General features: G+C 36.6%; 1 protein-coding gene and 1 non-coding gene across 2 annotated transcripts; both read right to left on the reverse strand.

The window, feature by feature from the left end:
* Positions 1-11,054: 11,054 nt before the first annotated feature.
* Positions 11,055-11,161, reverse strand: LOC113861620. The gene has a single exon (XR_003504275.1). It is a non-coding gene; the product is annotated as a small nucleolar RNA R71 (small nucleolar RNA).
* A 2,816-nt stretch (positions 11,162-13,977) lies between these two features.
* LOC113857688 lies at positions 13,978-14,478 on the reverse strand. The gene has a single exon (XM_027489817.1). It carries the CDS (start codon positions 14,476-14,478, stop codon positions 13,978-13,980), a length of 501 nt encoding a protein of 166 aa, XP_027345618.1.
* Between the last annotated feature and the right edge of the window lie 5,106 nt (positions 14,479-19,584).

Here is a 19,584-nt window from a genome sequence, read left to right on the forward strand (position 1 = left end):
GTTATGCTTAGTTATTCTAGTCGCACAAATAAAAGGAGAGTTGAGAGTGTGGATATTATGTGATGAGACACATGTTGATTGTCATCACATTAACCATTATTGATTTGTGGGCTTTGGTGCTTATTTTTTTTTTCTCTTTTAAACATATATTACTAAATTATTATAGTATTTAAAGTTAATGTGTTTTTTTTTTAATTTTAACTTGTAGATATTCAAGGATGTTGATCTATTACTTGAAAAGGAGTTTAATGACATTAGAAGATGTTGGATAAAGTTTATTTTACAAATTAAGAATTCTTGAAGTTTGTAGACATTACACAACTTTTTCCTTTACATTATATTAATCCATTCATTTGTACAAGATAGGTAGATTTGTTTTGTATGTTCTGAAACTATTTAAATGTATATCTATCTTTTAGGGTTTAGTGTTGAATCTAAAAATCAAGTCATATTTTTAAAAAAATATTAAAGATTATACATCAGTCTTGCATATAATCGATGTACGTTTTACATCGCTTATGTTCAAAATCGATGTAGAAAATCTACTTTTTACATAAGTTATTTTCTTAATTGATGTAGAATTTTTGTTTTCATTGATTGTCATGGAACTAATGTAAAAAATAGATAATCTAAATCAGTTCTTTGTACAACCAATGTATAGTCTTTTTTTTTATGTTTGTTAAAAAATAATGTAAAATATCTTTACTTACTACATCAGTTGAAGAACACACGTAGAAAGCTATTTTTAATTGATGTTAAAATCCTTTTTTCTATCGGTGTTAGGAAAAATTAACATGCGTGAAGATGCGACTCATGCACCGGCAATCATTTCAGGTTCTAATTTTTGGAGCAATAAAGTTTGAAATTGAAATGCTAAGGACCTAAAATTTTAATTTTATATGAATTTTAATTTAGATGGGCATTTGCAAGTATGAAAATATTTTTGGTGGATTAAGTGGTTTGTTAAATCACTTATGTCTAGTAAATTTTCATGTCAATGAAATAATTTGACTAATTTTTATAGAGGCATTAGTATAATGTCCTCACTTGAACAATAATAAATTAAATACTTTATTTATTAACTAATAATTAAGATTGTATTTAAAATTGATAAAAAGAAAAGAAAAGAAGGATGTTGTATATACGTGATTAAATCCATGATAATTTTTTAGTAATTATAATAGTTATTCAAATATTTTTTTTATGATAAGATCTTGGATTTGGATCCAATCCAGTTTCATTTTTGCTTAGGCAAAAATAGATTTGCTTAAGCGAAAATGCAAAAAACGATAAAAAAAATTTATGCAAAATTAAATTAAGCAAATTTTGCAGATTCTCTTAAGTGAATTATGTTAGCTTAAGCGAATTTTGTGCATTTAAGGATATGGAAGCAAGGTGTGGGAGGAAGAGAGGATTGATGATGCAATAAGGTCCGTCCTTAACCCTCATCAAAATATGCAGAAAAATTAATGTAGTCTAAGATGCAAGCCTAGGTTATCTCCAATGATATTAGTTAAAAACATACATCAAACATGTTGTAAACAATAACTGTGAAAACAAGTAAACAAAGGGGGGGTTTGTTCTTCCAAGTTCAATATATTTAAGCAGAAAATTAAATTGCAAAGTTTAGTCAATAAAATGTAGTAACCCCTCAAATGGCCTCCAATCTCTCATCCCCAAGATTAAGCAACTGAAGGATTAAACTCAGAATTAAGTAAACCAAGTTCAGAAGCTCATTAAAATGAATTACGGTTAATTAAGCGATATCCCCTCCTTCAACCATTAATTTAGTTCAAGAGATTAGGAGAAAAGAAATTCATGAAAAAGGATTCGTATTAACATTGAAACAGGAATTCAAGGATCCATATGAACTTGCTAGGGATTACAAGAAGTTTAACCTTCCATGAGGATGCGTCTCACTAATACAAAATGAAAGTAAAGAGAAATCAATAACATCAAGATGAAAAATCAAAGAAAAGTGAAGAAGAAATATAATTCAAACCCTAGGTTGGATCCTTGGCTGTCACCCAAGGTTGACTTAGCTCTGTAAAAGTGTTCCCAAAACGGAAAAAAATCTAAAGTGGCAAAAAGCTCCTACTTTAAAATGGTAAAAATCTATTTATATTAAGTTGACGTCCTTCATAGTAACTAGTATCATTCATAATAGTAGACATGTGCAACTCCCAAGATTTTTCTTCCTCTCTGTAGTAACTACTGTTGCACATGAAAGTAGCTACGCGTGCTGCGCGTAGCTACTATGGTGGACGATAGTAACCACGCGCAACATGCGTGCTTTTCAGGCTCTTTATAGTGACCACTATTGCTTTTTAAAGTAGTTACTTTGACCTATCCTTTGGAATTGGCTTGTTGTAGTGACTACTATAGTGCCTAAAGTAGTTACTTTCATCTTATAATTTCCAAATAGCCAAAAATCTAAGAGATTTGCCTAAAAATTCTTGCACAGTTATTCAAATAATCAAAATTGTAAAATATATTTACAGAAATTAGTGTAAATTGGACAAAAATGAAGAAAGCTATGATATTTACAATAAATCATCTATCAAGAGGACTTTGTTGGTCACAAATAGGTTAGGTTATGTTCAATTTTGATCAAGGAGGGTCAAAAGCTCAAGTGATTTTCAAGAGAAAGGAGTTCTTTTGAGTGAATGAACACAACAACTAGAATGGAATACATTAAATGATGCAATTCAAGAGGTTCAAACATTCTTTCACCATGTTTTTTATTATTTCGCCTTATGTGAGAATCCTTTTCAACTCATGGCCCTTGTAATGCTCCAAATTTTGGTAATATTAATTATTGTTATTTATATAAATCTAAATGCATATATATATATATATATATGTGTGTGTGTGTGTGTGTGTGTGTGTGTGTGTGTGTATTGATTTAATTGATAATGATGTTTTTGTGTGTAATAAGTATATGGACGTGTGTATTGTGTATATGCATGACTGGTTGGGCTGAAATGGGCTAAGTGCCTAAATACAGGGCGAGATACTGGGTTGTTGTCGCTACAGCCAGAGGGCGTTAGGAGAAAGGACTGAAACTGTCACTTTCTCGCTGTAGCAAGAGACGTCTCACTGTAGTGAGAGAGCGACAGTTTGGGGTGCAGTCTCACTGTAGCGAGATTCTGCAGAAACCAGAGTGCAGTTTTCTCTGGTTTTTTCGCTGTAGCGAGAAGGCGTGTCGCTATAGTGAGAGTGTCGCGACCAGAAAAGAATTTAAAGGGAGTTAGGGTTCGGGGAGAGTTATTTCTCCCTCTCCCTTCAAAATTCATTTGATCCTCTCGTTCCCAAGGCCCTATTCCATCGATTAATTGCCTCCAAAGCCGTTCGAAAGTGAGATTGGAGCTCAGATTTGGGTGGGGAATGCTTAGAGATGAGTTTTAAACGGTTAGGGTTTTCGTTTTCCTTCTCCTTCTCTATTCTTGGTGATTTTCGGGGTTCTCATGGAATTCTTCCATGTGTTTAGGCCGAAAGTCGTGTGGGGAGCATTTCTATAGTTGAGTTCGGACATGGGTCTTCAATCCAAGGTAAGGGGGACTCTACCCTACTCCTTTATGTGTGATTTGCTAATATTTTGTGTGATATTGTGATGTGGCTGAGTAGAGGGTAGGAAGTTGCTGAGATATTTGATGTGGGCACTTGTGCCATTTATACATGTGTGTATATCTGTATGAACATTGTGAAAATGTGGGCCTGAGGGCCGTGTAATATGAATGGGAATATGCTAGTGGCTATTTGTGCTGTGAAAATGAAATGTGGGCCTAGTGTCGTATAGTTGAACAAATATAGGCCTAGTGCTGTGTACTATTAAATGTGGGCTATGTGCCGTATATTGAAATGTGTGTGATTAGGGCGTAGTAGTGCCGCTGTAATGTGCTATGAATGGTTCAACGATACACTGGGGATGTGGGAGATGAGGACAGTAGAAATACTTTGGGGAAGAAGGAGTAATGGTGACACCAACTGCGGAACGGGTGCACCATGGGCCACACACTATCTTCCTGACTAGACCTTTGACCGCTATCTTTGCTGAGCAACCCGTGACTACCCACGTGGTATCCGTGACGCGGGGCTAACCGGCGACCATTCATGGTGTAAATCTGTGATCACAGTACTATAGTGAATGTGGCTGGTATGCATATGCATGGATTTGTGTTTTGTACTTGTGGATGTGAAATGCTACTTGTGATTGTGTTTGTTTAATGTTTTGGAATGTTCTGGAGGTGAGACTCTACGTTTATTGTGTGTTTTGGGTAGTGTAGAATACTCACCCTTACATTCATTTTTCAGGTAACCAAGACGATCAGCACCGGGCTCAGTGAAGGGATAGATGGATTGCTATAGGACTTAGAATTTATTTTGAAAACGTTGTAATTGAACTAGTCTTGTAGCAGTTATTTGATATTAAGTTGTAACCCTTCACTTATTTTGAAATCTTTTATAAAAATTTGGTTATTCGATTTGTGAAATCATTATTTAATTGAAATTAAATTTAAGGTGTTACAGCCCTTGTTATATTTTTTCTTTTATCTCTTTTTCATTCAGTCATCATTTTTTTTATAATTTTATGGACTTTGGCAATCATTCCCTTCTTCAAACTCAGAGAATATATATTTTTTAGATGTATATGATGTCCACAACCTCGAACTTAAGAGTTTGCTTGTTCTCAACCAACTACAATTATAATCAGCACCCCAAACTTAGTTTCTTGCATTCACTCTTGATGCAACTCAAATGAAATTCCTCTCTTAGGGTATGAAAAAGAGTTAGGCAAATTAAGTTTGGCAAAAAGGGTAAATTTGGAACAAGGTAATTAGGTGCAGGGTGTACTAGAGTAGATGAGTGTATGCAAAGAAGGCCTCAATCATCTAGATGAAAAATTGCACCATGCATATGCAATTAAGAAATAGGGCAAGTTCTAGAAGATAAGTGCAGAAATACTTATAAAGAACACACAGAAAAAAAATTCAAAGCTCAGTTCTCTACTATAGTAAAGGTGATAATTACTTAGTAACATGTGAGTATATTTCACCTTATAAGAAAATATGTTTAGTATGGTAGGAATGATAATAATCTACAAAATAGAGAATGATCATGAGTTGAATGGGAAGTGCAATCAGAACATAAAATCAGAGTTACAAAACTGAATTGAATTAAAAAGAGAAAAATAATAAAAATATTTTTGTATTTTATATGTTAACTGTGCAGGAAAATTAGATTAAAAACATATAAAATAGAGGCAAAGAGATCACCCCTCTTTCATAGAAGATGGATTCACTGCTTAGATATCACATTCATGCTCCTCTTGATGGAACTGAGGACATTTTCTGCACAAAGACACAAAGTGGATTTAACACAGAGAAGAATAATGAAAACTAAACTGATAGTGATATATAAAAGCACAAAAGCGTGAAATACTGTTCAAAAGTTTTAGTGAAGTAAAAGTAAAATACAAAAATAAAGATGATGATGTGCAGTAATTATAAGGAAATGATGAGTATTAAATACAGGGAAATGAAATAGCAGAAAAGCAAATAACATAAATGAAACTAAGGCTAAATCAAGTCTTCATTTGAGCTGAAAGAGGAAGAACTATCATTTTCATCTTCATCTTCTTCCTCCCCTTCCTTTTCTGAGCTGGATTCATCTTCTTCAGCTCCCTTAGAAGGTGGTGCAAGGGTTTTTTTTGAGTGAATGGGGGAAGGTCATTCATTATTGCTACTTTGAGGTAAGGGGCACCGAAGGTTGGGATGTCATATAAGTCATTTGAGCTTATTCTCATCTTCTTACCCATATTCAGCATCATTGTCTCTAGCAGGGTCATTAAGGCTTTTTGTTCTCCATGAATAGCATCTTGCCTTAGAGCAATGGCCTTCAGCTGGTCCTTGATCTTCATTGGTTTGTCTCTTCTACTCTCAGCAGGGATGGATGGGCCTGTGTTAGTTTTCTTCTTTGGTGAGAGCAACTCTTTCACCATAGCTGTGGTGATAGGAGGATCTACTCTAATCCTCTGCAGATGTTCACCTATGTCTACCCCAGCATCTTGGCAGAGCATGGTAATGATGGATGGAAAGCCTAAGGAGTCCCTCTTTCTGCCCAAAATATCCATGATGACATTACTGATGACATTTCCAACATGGATGGGCATGACAGTGAGTATGGCATAGATGAGCTCTGCCCTCTTCACTGCTAGTGTGGATGAATGGATTACAGGCATGAAGGAGCTAAGGATAAAAATGCTCCAAACCTTGGCTGGTGGGAAAAGATGCTTCGTAGTCAAGTTCTTTGGCTGTAGCTTCATATCAAACTCCCAGTTCTCTCTATCTTTGCAAATTGCCTGGAGGATGGGCTTGTAGTCTTTTTCCTCTAGGTAATTGAAGGTTGTGAAATCTAGTTGCCCAACTCGTCTCTCCACAGGTGGGATATTCAACCTCTTTGAATGTTGGAGGGGCTGAAGTTTATTTTCACTCCCCTCACCATGGTGTGTCCATGGGGAAGTGTGTCTCCTTTCACTCGCATGGTGTTTGCATAGAATTCTTAGGTGATTTCTTTCTACCTATTTCTTGCACAGCTGGTGAAAAGGTCCCAAACTCTCTTCTGAATTTCTTCTTGGAACTGAGGACTGCTGCCCTCCTGAATCTCGAAGTTCCTATCCTAGACTAACTACCTCCTCAATATATTGGCCCTGAAGTAGTTCTCATAGGCCATGGATCTGAAGCTTGGGTCATGGGCAAGAGGAGGTCTGGATGAGGATGCACCAGCTGTCTTGGCCCTCTTGGTGTTGGGGGTGTTCTTCCTAGGAGTGTTCATCATTGTGTTGTAGGTAGAAGAGAAAATGATGAGTGAATTATGCAGGTTATAAGTAAGCAACAGAGGTATACAACACATGTTGCAAGGAATTTTAGAGAAAATTGGTGCTGCAAAGTAGGGAAATGCAGGTATATAGTCATATGCAGCAACAGATATGCAGTACAGAATAGTGAAATGGAAAATTAGAGTAGTTACTATGAAGAAATGCAATGCTAAAGTAGATACTATGCTCAGTGATAATGACTACTTCAGGATGCAGCATGACAGATTATTCATGCAGGCACACAACTTCTTCAAAAATACAGGTGACATGTTAGACTATGTGCAGATGATATCAAGCATGTGTGACAGCTGATAAGTCTGTAATTAGGCCCTCATTTATAGCCCATATATTCATATTTGACCTTTATTTTATTTGGGTTTTACACTAATTTATATATTAATTGTACAGTTTGGTATAAAGAGGTTGCAAGTGGATTTTGAGTGCATTCTGGGCCCAAATTGATGGAAGATTAGAGCTTCGTAGCAGTCAGCATGCCCAGACCCATTCAATAAGCACGGGGTGCTTTGAGCCTATGCACGGTCGTGCTTAAGGTCGTGCACAGTCGTGTTCATCTGCGGGAAGCCCAATTATGAAGAATCTTTAGGGTTTTCAAACCATATTAAAAGGGAGATCTCAGGCATCGTAAAGGGACCGGTTTTTGACATCTTGGCTTTGGCTCTAGAATACATATGATCTCGTCTCTCTTGCAAGGGATCCTTGGTACATGCTTGGCGAGACTTGGAGCTTCAAGCGATCGTACTTGAAGACCAGGAACATATCTCACACTCTAGTTTGCTATTTCTTTTGATTATGGCTTTGTTTATGATTGTTTTAGTTCTTTTCTTTAGCATGAGTAACTAAGTCCATAGCTAAGGCTATGGGAACTATTGTTCATGAATTTATGGAATTTTGATATTTGAATCTAAATTTGATTTTCGCTTTGTGATTAGATTTTATCCTATTGCACTTCTTTCTTAATCTTAATTAATTATATCGTCAGGCGACTGTACTGATAAATCCATATTTTACCATGTTTTTAGTATAGTTTTTGGTTAATAATTACGAAAATAGTTCTAAAATAAACTTGAAAAGATCACAAAAATAAAATAATTAGTGTAAATTGTTGGTTTGTTGAAATATTAAAAATTGTTTGGATTTTTGTAGGAGTTCATGCAAAAAGATGGAAAGTTGTTGAAAGTGCTTAAAGGAAGGATTAAAAGCTGAAATTGAAGAAGAATAGTCAAAGAATCAAGCTTGACGAAATCCTAAGAGCTGGGCGTTACAACTCCAAGTGATTGGCGTTTGAACGTGGAAAGAAGAAAATACAACACTGGGTCTGCGTGGCCACTCTGAGTGATGCGCGTTAACACTCTAGCAACTAAAATTGGATAACTGCCATTGCGTTAAAACGCACATCACTTGGCGCTTTGGCGGGCAATAGAGCGTGGAAACACATAGCAGATGGCGTAGCAACGCAGAGCTGAGCACATGGAAGAAGCGTTCATTGAAGTGTTGTGCGTTGAAACGTACATCACTTGAAGCCTTGGCGTGCAAGAACGTGTTGCAACTCATAGCACTTACTTGCGCGCCTTCACTCCAGCCACTATGCGTTTTGGCGCAGAATTCTACAATTTTCATAACTTCTTCTTCCTTCCAATTCTGGACGTTTGGAGCTTTTGTATCACTTTTAGAAGATTCCAGAACACCTGGGGGACAACTAACTATCAGAATTTCAAGGGTTAAGTTGAAGAATGAGAGGAACTCTATAAATAGGAATTAGGAACTTAGAAAAGCGAGTCTTTTGCCATTTTTTGTTTTCTTTTCATTTCTACACCTTAGGAGAGTTAGAGAGGGAGATAAGGGGTGACTTCCAAGCTCTAGACCTTGAGGAATCAGGCTGGGGATTGGATTTATGAAGAAATTTTGCAGCTCTTCTTCTTCTACTCTTTCTCTCTTTTTTTTTAAGAGCATGTTCTGATTTCTTTTTGTTAGGGATCCATGGATCCAGATTTGATATTGTGATGTAATTTTAGATGTGGACCTTGAGGTTTTAATTGAATTAAGTATGTGATTCTGTTCTTAATGCAGTTGTGAACTAATTCTTCATTCAATTGAATTTAGAGGAATCTTCATCAAGGGAAATTGAGTTTATTTCTCAGATCTGAATTATATGCCTAGGTTATTAAGATCTTAGGAATAAGTATCATAATCTAGTAATCCTATAATTTCCAGAACTTAATGCAATATTTGGTTGAATTTCACTTAAGGAATTAGGGAGGTTTAATTAGATATTAGGATCAATGAGGCAAGGAATTGTCCTTTGGTTAAAGAAGTAAAATTGATTATCAATTAATTAAAATTCTTAAGAGTTCAGAACATTATTAAATTGTAACAGAAAATCTGGTGAAGTGATTTCTAACTATTTTCCATATAGCATTTTAATACAAAATTTGTATTCTATTTTGCTGTACTTTAAGATTTCTGCACTTTATTGTTTTTGTTCTCAAATGATTCGAAACATCTCCAATATTCGTTTGGGTCAACTAGTTATTGATTTGTGAAGTGGTAATTGATAGACCTAATCCTTGAGGACGATACTTGGGACTCATTGATTTCCAAATTTTATTACTTGCTACAACTACCTAGTACACTTGCTAGTTAGTTCTCTAATAATGTGACAAGTTTTTGACGCCGTTGCCGGGGATCAAACCCGGGTCGCCCGCGTGACAGGCGAGAATACTCACCACTATACTACAATGACCGAGAACACATCTCACGCTCTAGTTTGCTATTTCTTTTGATTATGGCTTTGTTTATGATTGTTTTAGTTCTTTTCTTTAGCACGAGTAACTAAGCCCATAGCTAGGGCTATATTGTTCATGAATTTATGGAATTTTGATATTTGAATCTAAATTTGATTTCCGCTTTGTGATTAGATTTTATCCTATTGTGCTTCTTTCTTAGTCTTAATTAATTATATCGTTAGGCGACCGTACCTCAGTTAACTAATAAATCTATAGGGTAAAATGAGACAAAGGATAGGTGGACCAAACCAATCTTTCTCTTCTAATCATTATTAAATTAACAAGTTTGTAAGCTCCTAAAGCTTTCTTAAATTAATGTCTTGCATGACCATTGGAGATGTTAATTTAGAGAAAAGAATATTAATATTGCATGACCATTGGGTATTAATAGTATTCGTATAAATGATTGGTAATCACAAGGAAATTGAATTTAGAGTTAAATAGAAAAATAACATAAAGGATTGAATGAGAAAACCCATATGCCCTAGGTTCCTCTCCGATAAGTTTAACCAAGACGTGCATTATATTCCTTGCTCTTAGTTTTATAATTGATTTTATAAATTCTTATTTTTAATTAATCTTGTATCTTTGAAACTTAAACATTTGAATTAAGAAATTCTTAGTAATTGGAAATCAATCCTTGTGGGACGATATTTCAGAAATTTAATTTAAGAACCCTTTATTACTTTTCAATGGGTACACTTGCCCTCCGAACAAGTTTTTGGCGCCGTTGCCGGAGGTTGCTTTTTCAATATTAAGAAAATCTCAAATTTAATTGATTTAAGCAATTTGTGTTTTATTTTATTTTAATTCTTTTTTGTTTATTGTTAATTTTTTTTTTAATTTTCATATTTATTTTATTTTAAATTTTTTATTTATTTCACAATTTCTTTTAATGTATACTCACTCGTTCTAAGTGCTCTACAACTTGTTTATTTGATCCAGAGATTGAAAGAACAGTTCGTAGACAAAGAAAAGAAGTGAGAGAGCAAAGAATGACAGAGGCAAGGAGATCAATCCAAGATTACGTGACACCCACTGCTAGAGGCACTCCTAGAAGCATTTTGGCACCTAATGTGGAGGCCAACAATTTTGAATTGAAACCAACACTCAACCATGGTCCAGAACTCGATACAATTTGGAGGCATACCTAACGAAGACCTCAATCTTCATCTGATAAAGTTCCTCCGATTGACGGATACCATCAAGTACAATAGAGTCTCGAACGATGCTATTCGACTCCGCCTTTTCCCCTTCTCAATATCTGAAAGGGTGAATGCATGGTTTTCCTCACTTCCAGCCAACTCTATCAGAAATTAGGAGGATCTCACTCAACAATTCTTGGAAAAGTACTTTCCCCATCAAGGTCTTTTAAGCTTATGACGGAGATATGTTGCTTCCAACAATATGAAGCAGAATCCTTATTCGAAGCATGGGAGCAATTTGGAGAGCTTTTGAGGAAATGTCCTCATCATGATTTTTTGACATGGAGATAGGTGCAAAACTTTTACAGTGGCCTGTCAATCACTACCAGGACTACAATTGATGCCGCAACAGGAGGGTCCCTTATAAGAAAAGATCCAGATGATGCATACAAACTAATAGATGAAATGACATCTTCTAGCTTTCAGTGGCACATTGCTGACTCTTACGTATCAAGAGGAAAGAGATTGCTCTGGTCTACCAAGCAGAGAGCAGCAGCCCACTAATGAACCAAATGACAGCCCTTGCAAAGCAACTAGAATATTTAATGAAGGCTCAAGACCAACCTGTAAGAGCTTCTCCAAACCCAGAATCTAAGTAAGAGGAGGCAAATTTCATGGGCAATCATAGTTCAAGGTGGAGGAGTAATCCTCCTAACTCTTGGGGGAATGGCTTTGGAAGTCAAAATTCAAGTGTTTATCGCCCTCCTCATATGCAAAGTCAGGGAGCAAGACATGATAGAAAAGAAGCTCTTAGATCTCAGTCTAACTTTCAAGAACAGATGATGCAATATGTGCATTACTTTGATACGAGGATGACAAAGCTTGAATCCAAGTTCGACCAACATATTGAGAGAACTGATAAGAGGTTTGCAGAGGTCAAATCTGAAATACTAGCCAACTATTCTAAGATGAGTGCATAATTGGAGCAAATTATGAACCTTTTGAGTCAAAGAGTAATGGGAACATGCCATCTCAGCCTGAACCTAATCCAAGGGAGCAATGCAATGTCATCACCCTTAGAAGGGGAGAGAAATTACAAGAATCCCAAAACAGAGGCACATGCATGCCCATGCTTGTTGAGAGAACTCATATGCCCTAGGTTCCTCTCCGATAAGTTTAACCAAGACGTGCATTGTATTACTTGCTCTTAGTTTTATAATTGATTTTATAAATTCTTGTTTTTAATTAATCTCGTATCTTTGAAACTTAAATAATTGAATTAGGAAATTATTATTAATTGAAAATCAATCCTTGTGGGACAATATTTTAAAAACTTAATTTAAGAACCCTTTATTACTTCTCGATGGGTACACTTGCCCTCCGAACAACAACAATTATGCAGGGTTTGTGTAATGAAAGTGCAATGCAGAATGTTAACTATGCTGCCAAAGTGAATGCTATGGTAGAAGATAATAACTACTATGGAATCTGAACTTGTCATGGTAGTTATGCAACAACAAGTCAAGTGTAGGTGCAAGCAATGCAGAGATATGCAATTGATAATGGAAATGCAGGCACAGGCTAAATTTATGCAGCAAATTGCAGAAAAAAGTCATTCAGGGCAAGTGGAATGCAGTCCAAGGTAAGCAATTTTGAATTACAAACTCACACACACAATTAACACTTTTACAATTGGCGGTAATCACTTTTGAAGTGTAGAATTTTATGTGTTAATGTCCAATTCAGCAACATCAATGCAATTGTACATGGCTTGGCAAATGCTAAGTATGAAGTCATAATGACACAGCAGTCCAAAGAGTCCTAAAGTGAACACTTTTAAATAAGAAGTTATAGCACAAAGTGGTCACTTTCATACATGACAATAACTACTATGGGGTTTGTACATGCCACATTCATCAAAGTAGAATTTTGTGTAATTAACCATGAAAAAATGGAATGCAAGGCAAAGCAAGCACTATGTACTTAAAACGAGTCTAGGGTAAGCACTATCATATTAGAATATATAGAGTAAACACTACTACAGACAAGAGTAACTATCCTATGGTACGATCATGGCAAAACATAGTAAATTGAGTCAATCAAACGCCCCCATTGTTCTTTAATTATACAAACATCCCTAAAATCATAAATTCTACTTAGCAATTTCAGCCTAGGGGTTCCTAATTCAAAATTTCCAATTGTATAGTGAAGAACCGTAGTTCAAGAATGAGGAATTGAGTGATTACCTTGATTAGAAGTGTAGGACTGTGTAAAAAAGCATAGAAATGGAATCCTTGGAGCAGAAAAGTGAATACGCGAGTGAGTGTAGAGAAATTCAAGGTTGAGAGGGAGATTACTTAGAGAGTTAGGGTGAAAGCGAGTGAGAAAGTGGGTACTTTATATATGTAAGTGATGGGTGTGGCCACTTGCATGAACAATAGTAGACACATGCACTTCGTTTATGCAAGGTGGTGTTGCATGTGGCTACTATTGCAAGTGATAATAATCAATGCAGAGGCGCTCAAATTCAAAAGTACCTAAAAGGCTTGCGCATGGCTACTATTGCAAGTAATAGTAGACACACGCACAATATTTTGCTAAAAAGGGTTCTGCATAGCTACTATAGTTCACAATAGTAACCACTACAAAGAGCACACATCCTGTGTAATATCCAAAGTGCCTGCGCGTGGCTACTATCTAAATTAGCTCAGATGCTATAAAAGTAGTTACTATCAACTACAAAAGTGCTCACTACAGAGAGCAAAGTTACATACTTAGGCTGAAAGTAGCTACTATTGCTTGGAAAAGTGATTACCTTCGTGATAAACTCTCATTTTTCTGTCCAAAGTGACTACCTTAAGTTCTGAAAGTGATTACTTCCTTGCTACACTTGAACTTTTCTTAAATTTATGCAGGAATTGGGTCTAAAAGTTGCAATTCTCTTTTGCAAAACTGAAGTTATGCAGAAACACATGTCATTAACAAGTTTACTGCAAAGTGAAGTGTTCGTGTAGCAAATTTGTGAATTATCATAACTTAAATGCAAGACCATTATTGCATGCGAAAAAATAGTTAAAAATCAGTAGGAAATCTGTGAGTTGCCTCTCACACAATGCTTCTTTAACGTCACTAGCTTGACCCATGGATTGGATTACTCAGAACAAGGGTGGTTGAGGTCTATGAAAGGAATGTGTAGATCAATCTCCTCAACTTCCTCCAGGGAAACTGAATTTTGCAAGAAATGCTTCAAGTGGTGTCCATTTACCATGAAGCTCTTACTAGTGGAATCGCTCTTGATTTCCTCTACACCATGAGGAAATACCTTTGTGACTGTGAATGGTCTAACCCAACTTGATCTAAGCTTTCTGGGCATGAATTTGAGGCAAGAATTGAACAAGAGTACCTTTTGACCTACAATGAATTCCTTCCTAGTTATCATTTTGTCATGGTATCTCTTGGTCCTTTCCTTATAAATCCTTAAGTTCTCATAGGCCTCCAAACACAGTTCCTCTAATTCTTGCAGTTGCAACTTCCTTTGCTTTCCAACTGAGTCGTAGTGCAAATTACAAGTCTTCACTGCCCAATATGTTTTGTGTTCTATTTCAACTGGTAGATGGCAAGCTTTTTCATAGACAATCCTATATGACGACATGCCCAAAGGTGCCTTGAATGCAGTCCTATGTGCCCATAATGCATCGTCAAGCTTGCGACTCCAATCTTTTCTGTGAGGTTGCACTACTCAAGTATCTTCTTTATTTCTCTATTGGAGAGCTAAGCTTGTCCATTGGTCTGTGGGTGGTAGACAGTGGAAACCTTATGCAGTATTTCATACTTTCTTAGCAAGACCTCTATTGTCTTGTTACAAAAATGACTCCTTTGGTCACTAATGATGGCACAAGGGATTCTAAACCTACAAAACAAGTTAGTACAGACAAAATTTGTAATAACCCTGGCATCGTTAGTCTTGGTGGCCTTAGATTCCACCCACTTTGAAACATAATCAACAGCAAGTAATATGTACAAGAAACCAAAAGATAATGGGAAAGGTCTCATGAAGTCAATACCCCAGACATCAAAGATGTCACAATATATTATGGGCTGCTAAGGCATTTCTTGTCTCCAGTTGAGCACTCCTCTTGGCCTTTGGCATCTTTCACATGTGGAGTATATTTGCCAGGATTCCTTGAAAATGGAAGGCCACTACAGTCCTGAATTCAACACCTTTCTTGCTCTTCTCTGAGGTCCAAGGTGGCCTCCTACAGTTGAAGCATGGTAGAACTACAGTATGGATGGAATTTCTTCATCAGGGATGCACCTTTTGATTACTTGGTCAGTGCAAAATTTCCAAAAAATAGGGGTCATCCCACACATAGTATTTGGCATCACTCTTAATCTTTTCCATTTGAGTCCTTGGTGCATTTGTTGGAAAAACTCTTGCAACTAAGAAATTAAGAATGTCAGCATTCCAAGGTACGTGTGAAGTGCATAACTCTAAGAGTTCTTCATCAAGAAAATTATCCTTGAGTGGAATGAGTTCAGGAACTCCCTCTATTATGCTCAAATGGTTTGCTACTAAGTTCTGTGTTCCACTTCTATCTTTGATTTTCAAGTCAAACTCTTGAAGTAAGAGCATCCATCTTATGAACCTAGGCTTAAAATTTGTCTTTTTCAACAAAAAATTTAAAGCAGAATGATCAATAAATACCAACCCTAAAAGATATGACTTGAATTTGTCTAGTGCAATGACTATGGCCAACAAATCCTTCTTAGTTATGGTATAATTTGACTGTGCAGGATACAGGGTTCTAGAACCATAATAAATAACATAGGGAATCTTACTAACCTGCTATGTTGAGACAACTTCCACTGCATAGTTTGATGCATCACACATCAACTCAAATGGCATTGTCCAATCTGGAGGTTGAATAATAGGCGTGGTGGTCAGGGTTCTAGAAGCATAATAAATAACATAGGGAATCTTACCAACCCGCTATGTTAAGACAGCTCCCACTGCATAGTTTGATCATAAACTCAAATGGCATTGTCCAATCTGGAGGCTGAATAATAGGCGTGGTGGTCAGGGCTCTCTTAAGAAAGTCAAATGCCTCCTTGCATTTCTCATCAAAGTTGAACTCAGCTTCTTTTTGTAGTAGCTTGAAAAGAGGAATGACAATCTTTGAGAAGTCCTTAATGAACCTCCTGTAAAATCATGCATGGCTTAGAAAAGAACGAACCTCTCAAATGTAAGAGGGGTAAGGCAATTGTGAAATAACATTTAATTTTGCAGGATCAACCTCAATGCCTTTTTCAGAGATAATATGGCCTAGAACTACGCCTTGTTCTACCATGAAATGGCATTTTTCAAAATTTAACACAAGGTTAGTTTCTACGTTTTTCAAAACTTTATCTAGGTTAGTCAAACATGCAGCAAAAGATGAACCATATATTGTAAAATCATCCATGAAAACCTTTATGCAATGCTAAACTAAATCAGAAAAAATGCTTAACATGCATCTCTAGAATGTGGCAGGAGCATTACATAGGCCAAAGGTCATCCTCCGATAGGCGAAGGTGCCAAATGGACATGTAAATGTAGTTTTCTCCTAGTCTTTAGGTGCAATGCATATTTAGAAATAACCCAAAAAAACCATCAAGAAAGCAATAATGAGACTTACCAACTAACCTTTCCAGCATCTGATCAATGAAGAGTAATGGAAAATGGTCCTTCCTTGTTGCCTGGTTTAGTCTCTGGTAGTCTATACAGACCCTCCAGCTGTTTTGGACTCTAGTGGATATCAGCTCATCCTTCTCATTCTTTACCACAGTGAGTCCAGATTTCTTGGGAGCCACTTAGACCAGGCTGACCCAAGTGCTATCTGAGATTAAATAGATGATTCCAGCTTGAAGTAGCTTGGTGACTTCTTTCTTCACCACATCTAGAATGATAGAATTCACCCTTCTTTAAGGTTGCTTTACTGGTTTAGCTCCCTCCTCCAATAAGATTCTGTGCATGCATAAGGAGGGGTTGATTCCAGGAATGTCAACTAGTGTCCATACTATGACCCTCTTGTGGTTTTTTATCACTTCAAACAAATTCTCCTTTTGATCACCCTCAAGCTTGGTGGAAATTATCACAGTGAGCTTTTCATTTGCTTCCAAATAAGCATATTTCATATGTTCAGGTAAAGGCCAGTGTGGGAGGCTACTTCACAGATGGAAGTGATTTGGTACTACACAAAACTTCTACAACATTCAAATCATGGGGGTTAGATTCAGCTATACCTCCTATACTCAATACATCATATTCTATCCCTATGGATTTTTCAGTTTTATCAACATCAGAAGTTGCAGAGTTTGTAAGTGTCACACAAAGAAGAATTATTACAAGATTCACAAATGGAAGTATCTACATAGTCAGAAAAATTAAAAGAGTCTCGTTCTAATAGTTCAGACATTTTATCATCTATCAATGCATCAAAAAAATAATGTGAAAGACAGTGTTCTTCAGGTGGGTACTTCATAGCATCCAGTATATTAAAACACACAATGTTGTCTCCAAACTCTATGGTAAGTGATCTAGTATGCACATCAATCTTCATTCTTGTAGTCTTCAAGAACGGTCTCTTTAAAATTATTGGTGCAGCACTCCTCACAAATTCTCCCTCTTGCATGTCTAAGATGTAGAAGTCAGCTGAGAAAATGAGGTCGTTTACTCTCATTAACACATCTTCAACAAGTCCAGCTAGATGTGCTCCTTTTGGCCAACTGAATAATCACACATATGGGCTGAAAATGGCCCAGAGACAATGAAGTAAAAATAGACAATGGCATAACATTAATGGATGCTCCTAGATCTAGCATAGCATTATTAATCCTGTTATTACCAATGATGCATGGAATGGTAAATGTCCCTGGGTCTTTACATTTTTTAGGCAATATGGACCTTTGTTTCTCAAAAAGTGCAGAAACATTCCTACCCATATTTACTTTTTCATTACCCTTAAGACGCCTTCTGTGGGTATACAAGTCTTTCAAGAATTTGGCGTATCTGGGTATTTGTTTGATTGTATCCAGTAGAGGTATATTCACCTCTACCTTCCTGAAGGTCTCTAAGATCTCCTTGTCAGTTTCTTCAGACTTCTTATTGAGCTAGATGGCTCTTTGAGGAAATGGGAGAGGAATTGCTCTTTCAACATTCTCTGTTGCCTTTTGTTAGGCAGGTGCAAGTCCTGGTTGTTCTTGACTGTTTTCCTCTTCATTATCATCAACTATAGCTAAAGTACAACTTGTATCTTCTTTCTTCTTGGGCAGTTCAGGTTCTTGCATGACTCTTCCAAATCTCAAGGTAATTGCACTCACATTTCTTGGATTTACTACAGTCTGTGCAGGGAGATTTCCTGAACCTTGAGATTGAATTTGGTTCAGGGAAGAAGCTAACTTTACCATTTGGTTCTCAAAAGTCTTGATGCTAGCTTCAGTCCTTTGTTGGAAGGTAATGTTGTTCATTGCCATTTGCTTCATGAGTTCTTCTAATGATGACTCGCTCTTTTGGGGTACAATGGCATGTAAGGTAGATGGTTGGTGATGTTGAGCTTGTTGTTGGTGGTGGGATTTGCTTGAACCAACATGATGTGCTTGATAATGGTTGCTTTGTTATTGGTGGTGCTGCAGTGAAGAATTTCCCCATCTCAAGTTTGGATGATTTCTCTAGCCAAGATTGTATCTGTTTGAAGACAAGTCCCAACTGAGCTGTTGCTACAGCTGTTGAAAAGGAAACTTATTAGTGTAAAAATTTGCAGTATAGGCTTGGGGATTACCTTCCAAAGTGTTAGTTTCCTGCAATGTGGAGCAATTATCAGTATAATGATCTGTGGATGAGCATATCCCACATAACATGGCTGAAATAGGTGGTGGTTGAGGTAAAGGTACAGTAGCAGTCTTTTGTATTGAAGCTAATTGCTTCACCATGGAGACTAACTCATCAATCTTGTGCTCTAATTTGTTTGGGTCTGCAACTTGAATATCATGCACATTTCTAGCCACACAAGAATTTTGTCTTGTGGCAAATTGCTAGGAATTGGTAGCCATATTTTCAATCAAGTTCCTAGCTACTACAGGTGTCTTGTCTACCAATACTCCTCCACTTGCTACATCTATCATACTTCTATCCATGGAGTGTAATCTTTCATAAAATATTGGATGAGTAATTAATCACTGATTTAGTGGTGGAGGCAACTGGCACACAACCTCTTAGGTCTTTCCTAGTACTCATAGAGTGTCTCTCTCTCCAACTGTCTAATTTCACAAATTTCTTTCTTGATGGATGCAGCTCTTGATGCCAAAAAGAACTTCTCTAGAGTCTTTTCAAATTGTCCTAACTAGTTATGGATCATGGTGGAAGATAATACAACCAATCTTTGGTTGTGTCCATCAATAAAAATGAAAAGGCTTTTAACTTCACATGTTCCTCAAGTGCACCTTGTGGCCTCATAGTTGAGCAAACTATATGAAATTCCTTGAGGTGATTGTGTGGATCTTCACTTGCAAGGCCATGAAATTTAGGCAACACGTGTATTAGTCCAGTTTTAAGAACAAAAGGAGCATCAATATCAGGATACAATATACACAGTGTTTGGTAAGTTACATCAGGTGCAGCTAGTTCCTTTAACGTCCTTTCATTATTTGCCATTTTTTCAAGTTCAAAATCAAGTGAATGTCGAGAAGAATAAACAGATGATGGAGAAGAAGGTTCCTCTAA

Source organism: Abrus precatorius, unplaced genomic scaffold, assembly GCF_003935025.1.
Source record: "Abrus precatorius isolate BTA unplaced genomic scaffold, Abrus_2018 Scaffold1, whole genome shotgun sequence".
NCBI lineage: Eukaryota > Viridiplantae > Streptophyta > Magnoliopsida > Fabales > Fabaceae > Abrus > Abrus precatorius.

Excerpts from the sequence above, each read along its gene's own strand:
- LOC113857688 (XM_027489817.1), bottom strand. The coding sequence starts at position 14,478 with ATGTCGTCATATAGGATTGTCTATGAAAAAGCTTGCCATCTACCAGTT.